This window comes from Hipposideros armiger, unplaced genomic scaffold (genome assembly GCF_001890085.2).
Source record: "Hipposideros armiger isolate ML-2016 unplaced genomic scaffold, ASM189008v1 scaffold_352, whole genome shotgun sequence".
NCBI lineage: Eukaryota > Metazoa > Chordata > Mammalia > Chiroptera > Hipposideridae > Hipposideros > Hipposideros armiger.
In genome coordinates this window covers 1,779,934-1,791,268 of record NW_017731702.1, presented here as the reverse complement: position 1 = coordinate 1,791,268, position 11,335 = coordinate 1,779,934, and the positions used below count along the sequence as shown (strand labels likewise).

General features: G+C 36.1%; 1 protein-coding gene across 1 annotated transcript in view; it reads right to left on the bottom strand.

Annotated features, from left to right (window-relative positions):
• Positions 1-3,848: 3,848 nt before the first annotated feature.
• ERCC8 (ERCC excision repair 8, CSA ubiquitin ligase complex subunit) overlaps positions 3,849-11,335 on the bottom strand; it is a 45,696-nt gene continuing 38,209 nt past the window's right edge. Inside the window, exons 11-12 of the mRNA XM_019661541.1 lie at positions 9,595-9,675; positions 3,849-4,711 (exon numbers count right to left, since the gene is read on the bottom strand). Of these exons, the coding sequence (XP_019517086.1) occupies positions 4,643-4,711; positions 9,595-9,675 (150 nt within the window). The 3' untranslated portion in view covers positions 3,849-4,642. The remainder of the gene's footprint in view (positions 4,712-9,594; positions 9,676-11,335) is intronic.

Below are 11,335 nucleotides of genomic sequence, written 5' to 3'. Positions count from 1 at the left end.
AACTATACCTCAGAGGCTGCAAAAATAGGCACGGAACAGAGCATGTTAGCCATATCTACAAGAGCAAAATACCTACTGGTGTTGACTGAACAGAATCAGTAATTTAATAATATTGGATATTGGGTGTAGGGACCCCAATGGACTGGGACTATATGAACATCATAGTAATCTACCATAAGTGTCCTTTTTATATCTGTTAAATAAATTCTTTAGTATATTTGGTATATCCATTTTGGATTTCTAATTAGATCAAATTATAAAACTTTGCTTTAATATTATGTATGTATTTATGTTTGGATTGATTTTTATCTTCTCTCCCTGTACCTAGGGGTCTGGTTTTGTTTTTCATTTAAGTCAGTAAGTAATTTAAGACTAGCATTGTTTGCTGGACTGGCACTAGCTCAGTACCTAAGATTGAAAGTTCCCATGTTTTCCCTTGGGCTTGTAGCCACAGAAAGGGACAGTCTTTTTTCCCTTTGTTTTCTTCCTGTTTCAGGCTTTTGCGCAAGCCCCTGAAGGCGCAGTCTTTACTTTCTTTTTCTGGCTGATAAGAGGAAAAGGAGGTAGGTTGAGGCGACCAGGGGCCTCTAGGTGTCCTCTCCCTGGGACGACCCTATCCACAGAATAATCAGTCCCTTCTTCACACCCCTATCCTTTTTAAAACAAAATCTTTCAGAATGGCTCGTATTTCTAGGCAGCTAAACTCTTTCCCTTTTTTCTTCTCTCGGATGTTTACCTAAGCTCCTGGTGGATCCCAGTGGCCTCTGCTATGAGCTGCAGCGCCCTTCGCTAAGGTGTCCCAATTGATTTTAGAGGGACTAGGTCTACATCTAAAGCAATGGTGGCATCCACTGTCACATTTTTGTTTTGTACATGAGACCCTTTTATGCTGATAAGCAGCAGCTCTTAAAAAAGCCCAGGAACATGGATTAGGTGTTTTGCACTTGTTATTAATTGGTCACCTCTTCAGGGCTGGAGGAGGGCTGGAACTAGATGCCTCTTTCCCTTCCTCACCTTTTTCATTAAACATTGAGCCACTGGTATGTGTGGGGATGGGACCTCTTACACCTCACTAGGTTGGGGAACACGTCATTTGCAACAGCAGTAAGCAGATACAGGAGAGAAGCGTACACATGACCTGAACAGCAACATCTGTGGGAGCCATGACCTCCTGAGGAGGCCCTCACATCAAATCCACCGGCTCTTAGCACGTGAGCAAATGTTCAGAGGAAGCCATCTCCTACTACTCTGAGGAACAGGTTGAAATTTGACTCAGAAAAGCTCAGAGGGGAAAAGGGAAGTGGTTGATGGAGTGACTCTAGGAGCGTGTTACTTCTTGGACACGAGGTACTTTCGATTCCTCAGGTGGCCCAACTGCTTCTCATTGCTGCCAGCTCAGTGGATTAGATTCCACGACACCAGGAGGTCGGTCACTCCTCATGCCCTTTGGAGGGACCTTTTCGAGTTGTGACCAATTACCTATACACCCCAGGGATTCTTTCCTGGACCCTGGGTACTCCACCAGCGTGAGGAAATATGCTGAGTGCCCGCCTCCTTTAGGTTCGGTAATCATGGCAATACCCACAAAAAAACACAATGCCTCCACGCAGCAAGCACACCAACAGCCAGGGGAGTCCTCTAAGGCAGTGGCCACTGACTTCTGGATCCAGTTAGCAAGCCAGTTAGCAGTTTAAGGACATATCTCCTTACGGTGTCAAACCACCCGGCTTGCTGCCAACTATGTTAGGCTTTGTACCTGGGATTTGTTCTAATCAGGTGGTAAGACATGCAGACAGGGACATGATTGTCATGAAGGAAGTTTATACTCACAGATCCCTAGAACATGGACACAGGCACATCATACCATGCAGGGCTATAGGGGGAAGGACCAGGGTCCTTCAGGGGGCCTCCTCTCTAGGGAGAGGGTAGAGCATGGTCCAGAGTCTTTATGGAGGTTTTCTGGGAAGGAACTGGCAAGCCAGGGTAGGTACACTGAGTAAACTTAGGGTTGGATATTTTGAATATTTTGGTCGACTCTGGGCTATGGTAATAGCCCTGGGGTGATTTTGGGCAGGGGGAATATTGGCTGAGAGTGTGAGTTTGATAATGGAGATGGCTCTGAGTGTGGACTCTGGATTGGTTGGTTTTATACCAAAGGCTCACTCCCAGGGGAGACACAGACAGTCCTGGAAGGGGCAGTCTCACCTGGATCAAGGTGCCAAATGCCACAGTATCAAGAATACAGAGAATAAGGAAATATAGCCAATACACTTAGTTATACCAAATGAGAGGGATTTCTATAAGCTGTAACTGGAAAAAAAAAAAAAGAAAGAAAAAGGACAGAATTGTGTATATCCCATTTTTGCAAAATAAAAATACTTCCCCATCTATGTCTACATAGGTCCATACAGGATTGTAATGTGAAAGAACATACACTTGGTTAATAACTTGGATGGTAAGGGATGGGGAGGAAAGTGCGGTGTGGGAGGAGAGGAGTTTCCAAGATAACAACAGCATGTCCAACATCCCATTATGTGTAATTATGTGTGTCATAAAGAGATGCATTGAAGAATGACCACCAAAATGTTAGTGGTTACCTTAGGGTAGTATAATTCCATGTGACCATGACATTCTTTTATAACTTTTTATGTTGCTTGAATTATTTACAATGAGCATGTGTACCGTTGTCCTTTGGTATCCACGGGGGATTAGTTCCAGGACCCTTCATGAATACCAAAACCTGAGGATGCTCAAGTCCCTTATACAAAATAGCGTAGTATGCACATCTTCCCTACACTTTAAAGAATCTCTAGATTACCTATTATACTGAATACAATGTATATAGTTGCTATAATGTACTGTTTAAAGAATGACAAGAAAAAAATCTGTATGTGTTCAATACAGATGCAGCCTTCATAGGCCTAACCACATAGTATATATACATAGTATATATCAGCAAAAACGTAACTTTTGTTTGGAGTATTTTTGATCCACAGTTGGTTGCATCTGCGGATGTGTAACTCGTAGATATGGAGTGCTGACTATAATTATATAACTATAAAGAAGCAATACAATTATTTGCAGTTTGGAGGAAGACTTCTTCCTTAAAATTAAAAAAAATAATTTCCAATTTCAGTAGATTCTCAAAGGTCATAGGCATCCTCACCAAGGGAGGGCAAAAGTGAGAGTAAAATGATAAGGGCTTAAGAAAAATCAACTATAAAGTAAACGTATGTAAAACATTTGGCCAGAAAGTTCTGATATGAGGCCTAATACTTACTTAAAAATTCAACAACTGGGGCCGGCCAAGTGGCTCAGTTGGTAAGAGCGCGAGCTCTGAGAAGCAGGGCTGCTGGTTCGGTTCCCACATGGGCCAGTTACACTGCCCTCTACAGCTAAGATTGTGAACAACAGCTCAACCTGGAGCTGGGTTGCCATGAGTGGCTGGTGATGGCGTAGGCTACAGTGGGCTGCAGTGAGCTACCATGAGTGGCCAGCAGCCGGTGTGAGCAGCCGTCGAATGGCCGGCGAGTGACTGCCTCACCTGGGAAGAGTGCAATGATAATACCAACATGGGCCAGTGAAGCAACGTCCTCCACAACTAGACTAAAGAACAAAAGGACAACAACTTGGCTATTCCCCAACACTGTTCCCCTCCCCCAATTCCCCAATAAAAATACTTTAAAAAAAAATAAAAATAAAAAAATAAAATAATTCAGCAATTGTATACTTGGTATTCAAGCTCAGAAAAAACTCTTTTTCTAGTCTCCTGCTGATAAGAATCCGGAAAAAAGGGAATATAAGATTCGCTTCATAATAATCACTTGTGGGTTATGACACAAGAAGAGTAGACAGTAAAATAGAAATTTTATGACAACATTTCAGTTCAAGCCAGATTCCCTGTCAGGACATTTTCTGCCTCAATGAACAACGTAGGAATTAGTCACATCTTAACAAAATTCAGAGAAAGGGAGTTCAAGTATGAGCACCAGCGGCCATCTGATGCATGAAAATAAAGGAAACATGGGGTTTTCCCCAAGTTAAAAACTCCGTGATACACTTTTTAGATTACGGGAGGAACTGAGTACAAAAATACTTAGTATAAAGCTAGACTACAGTTAACAAAATAAAATCATTGTAAAAACTGAATACATGAATAAGAAAGAATAAAACATTTTTGATGTTAACTTTTCGACTATTATTTTTGATATAATCATCCTCAGTAAAATCTCCTGAAAGTGAAAATGAACAGGGTGATGGTACAGCCAGCAGGAGAAAGTCAGTGCTGATAACCTCCACTCGCTCATCCTGGGAGACCGCACACTACCGTTCACACGGTCTGCTCAGGGCCCCACAGGGAGGTGCCAAGACTCGTGTCCTTGTACTGCGGCAACAGGGGCTTGCCCAGGGCCACGCCAACTGGGATCAAGAAGCCATGTTCTGATGAAATAAACTATACAGAAGTTTGTTTCAGGATTTCATGCAAATACTAACTTCCTTTTAAAACATGGGCGTGGAGGCAGAATCACCCAAATTCAAGTGATTCAGGGTTAATGTAGCTGTCACTGGACAGTTTAAAAAAAAAAAAGTCCCATTTTAAAAGTTTCATCAGTCAAGATACAAAGGTACTTAGGATTGACATTCATCCTTCTTCATCACTGCTGCTCCAGGCATCTTGGAACGCTGGATTTAACTGTGATTTGCTTGTAGTCTAAAAAAAGGAGGTGAAAGGGAAGATTTGATTAATCTACCTCATAATTTTAGGCTTCCAATATAGTTATGAAATATATCAAATGAAAAGCAGTTAGATTATTTTGAAAGAAACTATAAAATTGTTAATTTCAAAACAAAAGTAATGTAAGAAACACCTCACATACGATATAATGTAACTTCATTTCACATACAATATAATGTAACTTCATTTGAATAAACGTACCAGACTTTATTCAAATTATGTCTCCCTCAAAGTAGTTACCTCAGAACACACACACACACACACACACACACACACACACACACACACACACATCACACACACACACTGATGCTGCTATTATTTAAGGCATTTCTGCAACTCTTTGGAACTCAGGTCTACAGTCTGACTTGAAAGCCCAAAATTAATGTTGGCAACTTTTTATTATTTGGATGGACCTGACTTTTATAAATAAGCAAATATCCATATATAGGGGTAAGGTTTTCATCAAACTGAGCAATGCCATTTTTGGTTCAAAAATTAATGTGGGTTATTAAGTTATGAGGTTTATTTATTTTTTTATAGTTGGTAAAGTATTATAGTTCAGAAGAACATACAAAATGTGTCAGAACTTGTTAACATGTTTGTCATTAGCACATAGGTTTCCCTGGGAGATTTCTTTGAAAGAGTATGCATGTACGTGGTGTTTATTTAAAACAACAAAACATCACAGTATTCTTACAACTTTAGAGCTGTGCCTAATAAAGGAAACCAACAACGAGAGGAATTTTAATTATCTGCGGTATTTCAAATCAATTCGCTTTTTGTGGAATCATTTTGAATGGCTACCTTTTTATTTTCTGGCAGATGACTAAAGGAAGGGCTTTAAGATGGTCTCATTTTTTTGAGTATCTGGATGTTATGAGCCAGATTTGCTTCTTATTCTGTAGCTTTTACATTTGCTACAAGTTTGTTCAGACCCCAAATCCAATAATGCATTAGCACCAAGGTTACTCTTAAATTATCTTACATGTATTGCCTTTTACAACACATAGCGATATTTTTTTGATGACGGTCACCCCTACTGTATGTCCGAGAATGTTCATTTCCTTTTTGATGAACATGATGCTTTAGAGTCTTATAATTCAAATAATGACAACAGTAGAAAAAGTAGGTGTTTCCAGTAACTACCCCAAGAATCAGCCAGGATAGTTGGAAAACAATATATTAATTTAGGTATTCTTAATAGCTGTTAAAGCTATAGATCACAGTCCATTACTAAACCTAATGTTGGCTCTTGTCACTCTTACTGAACCTAATGTTGCCTATCATCACTTAATTGTACAAACAAAATTCCATTGTACCCCAAATGTCCAGGTACAAAATTATTATTGAACCTCAGCTAACTATTCACTTATTTCTAGCATTAGTCCATGGATTTGCAAGAGTAGCACTCATTTATTCTTTCATCCAAACATTTACTGAATTTCCTACCTTTCTGGGTTTATAATTTAACTACTAGGTAGGTTATTTAGTGAGTTTATTCAGGGATGTATTGTCCTTCGGGGTTAGATGACCTTCTTCTCTACTCTATCTTTAGAAGACTTTAACTCTGCCTTAGTTGTCTACCAAAAACACCCATGGATAGATAAGCCATACAAAAGTCATGCCTCCTAATTTCACTATGTAAGCCCACTCTATTACTTATTAAATATTTTCATTTTATTTGTAGGCTCAACAGAAAAGTGAAATTGTATTTTATTGTAAATTATTGTTGCTATGGTGAGCAAAGAAACAAAAATAATGAAGTGAAAATCAAAACGCAGTTGAATATAAATTTTACTGTTCATACTAAAAATGGATAACAACATGAATTATAAGAACTATGTTTTATTGCTAAAAGATCCCACACAAAAAATACTTATAGTTAAAAGCTGTAGTAAAAATGATGTATATGGATGTGGTACCCATATTATTGTTTGAGACCCAATGATCAAGTGTAACTGCCAATTATTGCTTCAGTTTTCTGTACAGTATCTCCTCCTAGTGGACATCCTTTCTATGCTTGAACATATCCATCTTTACGTCACCACCAGGTTGCCTGTTCTACTGACAGATAGTTGTGAATTTTACAGAGATAGGAAAGCATGAGTTTAGAAAGGATCTAGTAGTCCAGGTCCAAATAAGGTGAAAAAAGTACAAAACCAAACTTAACATCTACCACACATACATCTTGATAAACTCTAAATTTCTTATTGGTAAATACTGGAAAGTCTCCATAAGTAGAATATAGGGTTGTTTGTGTCAGCAGGTAATTATACACCTACACAAGTGGTGAACAAAACAGCTAGTGTGACTGTCAAAATATAAGTAAGGGTCTTGGTGAGAAGTCAATTTAAACTGTAATGTAGCTCTCGGATTATAGATCTTGGAAAGGAAAAACTGATTGAGAGTTATATAGGCATGTCTTGACCATGACTAAGTTTTAGGCAACGGGAAGGCAGATTCCTCAGAATATAATAAAACAGCCTGCAAATTAAATAACAGGATTTATGCTTAAAGACCATAAAATCTGTCCCTATCACCCAATACCCTTCAGTGTCTTCTGACAGAACTAAATTTCTCCTGTCTTAGATCTCAGAAGCAACACCCATAAGGGATTATATCTTGGTTGATGGGGAAGTAAATCTCATCTCAAGGGTGGATGTGAAAGAAAACCTAAGAAAAATTTTGCTTTGGAAATACTATAAACTTGTCCCAGGTCACTAAAACATGGCAAAACTGGGATTTAAACCCAATTACCAGTATTATTATTATTTAGTTTACCTGAAACTAAAACTAAGTGAGTGTGTATGCATGTACGAGTATGTGTGTGTTTTGAACTGTGTTATGCTGCCTCTCTGGGAAACTGCAGCATTCACTTATTTCGATGGTTGAAATGAAAACCTTTCAAATATGAGTCAAACAGTAAATATATATAGAAGAAACTGGGGCACGTGAAGACAGACTTCTCTTCTGGAATCTGCACCATGATCACATTCATTATCCACCTACATTCACGGGACTCTTTCAAACTAAAGTTTTGCGAAAATAATCTTAGCACATGCCATTTTATATTTAATATGAGAAAATGGCTGCTTAAAGTGAAAATGTAAAAGTGTATTTTTAAAGATAAGGTTTTATAGCTCTAAAACTTAAAAATAAAGCTAACCTGTGTATCTCTATTTGATTTTCTACTTGTTCAGCTTCATTTCTCATGCACAAAAATTCTTCTAGTTGGGTTCAAACTATCACTATAACTACATAATAAGGAACTACACCATCAGAATCACATACTATCTTTATAAATTAAGCATTTTAGTTTTCTTTTAATATCCTTTTTCCAAATATGTCATAATAGATTTACTTTTACTTTTGTTTTCATTTGGTAAATAATTGTTATACTTCCTAACAGGACCTATAGTATTGTTATTTTGATTTAATGTACATAGTAATTCCCAAACAATAGGAAACAGTAATTAAATAATAATGTGAAATACATGGCTGAACCGAACTATTTGACCACAGTAAGCTTTCTCCAGAAGAATATTCAGTCATGTAAAGCAGCTATACACTGAAACTAATTAAAGCCATAATAAACCAAATTAGACACGTGATGAAATCTGGAAGTAGTCATACACTGTTTGGCCAGCTGCTTGAAGATTTATCATTGTGCATTATTTCTCTTTCATTTGGTAGGACCATATGAAAATAATTCACAGGCTTTACAGTGCTGTAAATCATAGCAGTTGCAAACTTAGGTATGAAATATATTGTCAATAGCTGTGAAATACTATCAACTACCTCCATAAAAATTCATTTCCATGTGGTTTTAGACAAAGTTCTGCTTCTTTAAAGGAACTAAATATATGAAAAATATTTTTAGAATTTGAAATGTACTCTAGCAACCACTTTTTCCCATCTCCATTTAAGGTGCTTTATTTTTATTATACTATGATCTTAGGTAAGATTAACTTAAGGTGTTTCTAACTACATTATTTCTCCTTCCAACTTACAAAAATTATATATATAAATATTGATTTTCAGACATTAGATTTTTAATATCCTAGAAATTAGGATGAATGGGGATGATTAACAGTGCTTAGTAAAATAATCTTTGATAAGAAAGATATCACCTATAGACCGCTTGACATAAAAGAATATAGAAGCTACTACTAAGACCAGGGATCATGTCTTTTGCATCTCTATTTACCCATCATAGCTTTCAAGGCTCTTTATTCACACTGTCATATTTGTACAATTTATGCTCTAAGATAGGCACTAACAGATTGCTGGTAGGAATGTATATTGGTAAAATCTGACAGTGTGAATAAAGAGCCTTAAAAATATACATGATAACTCAAGGGTTAAATCTACTTCTAGGAATCTATCCAAAGATGTAATCATAAATATAAACAATTTATGAACAGATATTTACCTTGATTTGTTAATAATGATCAAAAGAAATGTCTGCAAGTGGGTAAATATTTAAGTAAATTGTGGTATATCAATGATAGAATGCTATATTATTAAAAACAATAGTTATTAATGACATGGAAAGAGCCTTATTGTACATTAAATGGGATGCCAAGTTGTATGTCCAAACATGATATTATGTTAAAAAAAAGAAAAACCCATATGCATAGGAAAACAATAAAATAAGTCAAAATAATAAAAATTCAACTTTAGAAATTTATGTTCTTCTTTTAATATTTTTCTGTATTTTCCATATGTTATAACAGGTAAATTATTTTTAAAGTCAGAAAATAGCAAGAAATGCTTTAGAAGTTTCTCCCATATAAATTAATAAAACTTTTAGTTTATGATATAGAAATCACTGTACAATTTGTACAAATATTTACCTCATCATCATCAGGAACTGGTTCATATAATGATGGTACCCAAGCAAGAATATTGCAGTCTCTGCTACCACTATAAAGTTCCTATAACACAGAAAGCAGATTGTGGGTCAATTTAAAGCTGGTACCAATTGGAAACGAGCTACATCAGTTTTTAAGTGATTAAGTCTTAAGTTAGATCAATTTAATTAATTATATTTCTACTCCAGAAAACCTGGGCTAATGATCTTTTTTTGTTTTTTAAGATGTAGTAAAGCCTTCTTTTGTATTTTAAAACAATATTATGTCGAAATTTGCTAACATGAAAATTTACATAAACACTCAACATTCTAGCGGTTTTAATCAACCATAGTACACATTTATTTCAAATGTCAGAGAAAGAAAAAAAATGGACTAGCTTGTCCTTTTCTGTCTATAACTGAGCTTTAATTAACACTCCAATAAAGAATTAATATGAGTTTCTAGCTAAAATAGGCCAAAAGTTCACAAAGTTTTACTTAACTCACAACTGCTTAACTGGCAGCTAGCCAACTGAAGGAGCTTTAAGACCCATAAGCCATGCTTGTTATTTTATAAAAGGAAGCTTGAGTTGATGCACAGTCTATGTCAATGTCTTTATGGATATGCTGTTTGCACATGGCTGACCCATGTTAATTTCCCTCCCCAACAAAACTTAAGGAATATGTTATATTGGCAAGCACTGAAAACATTCCTATGGGGCAGTGAAATAATAGATCCTCTCAGATACAAGGGGCATAAATTGTTATAATCTTTTTGGAGAATAGAATCTCAATATATATCAAAAGTTTTTATATGCATTTCTAAGAAGTCATGCCAAAGATATACATGAAATTCAAGAATATCATCAGTATTTTATAATAAAAAATAGAAATAATTGTCCAAAAGTAGGGTAATGATTTATATACAAATTAATGTTGCATTTATATGATGAGTTATTCTAAAACCATTAAATTTATTTTTGAAGACTACTTAATGACATGGGAAAATACTCATAATGTCAAGAGTATTGTAATGTAAGTAATGTAAGATATAAACCAAATACTCAATGTGAAGGGAAAAAAACAGGATGTAAAACACTAGGTCCATTAAAAAAATTAAAAAACTACTATCTAAAGGAGAAAGGGATAAAAAGAAAAAACAGCAAAATGTTAAGTGGTTGTAAGACTCTGAATGACTAAGTGATTTTTCCCCCCCTCACAAATACATTTCTACACAAATATTTTTAACAATATAACTTTTTTCCTGCTCTGATAAGCAATTATTTATTTTTATTATTGTTCATCTCAAAAACTATTAGAAGCCTGGTACAATTAGTAGTTTTCTAAAAAAAAAGTAAGGGTTCTGAGTAAAGGGAAAATAAGATTATAAAGTTATTTATAGGAAACATAGATGTAAAAATTAAACTAAATTAGGTTTAGTTGTACATGATCCAATTTCCTAAATGGAACAAAATTCTATAAACTGTATTGTTAAATCTAGAATATATGGTTACACTAATTGTGGATAATGCAAAGATATTTTCAGATGTTCAGTGCCCTTGAGCAATTTAGTTTTCTGAGAAAGCAAGATATATACCCAAGATAACTTGGTCAGATAAGCTTAAGAAGCAATTCATGGGCCGGCTGAGTGGCGCGATGGTTGAGAACTCGCTTGGGATGCCAGAGGGCCCCGGTTCGGATCCCACATATGAGGGCCAGTGACACTGCCCTCCACAGCTAAGATG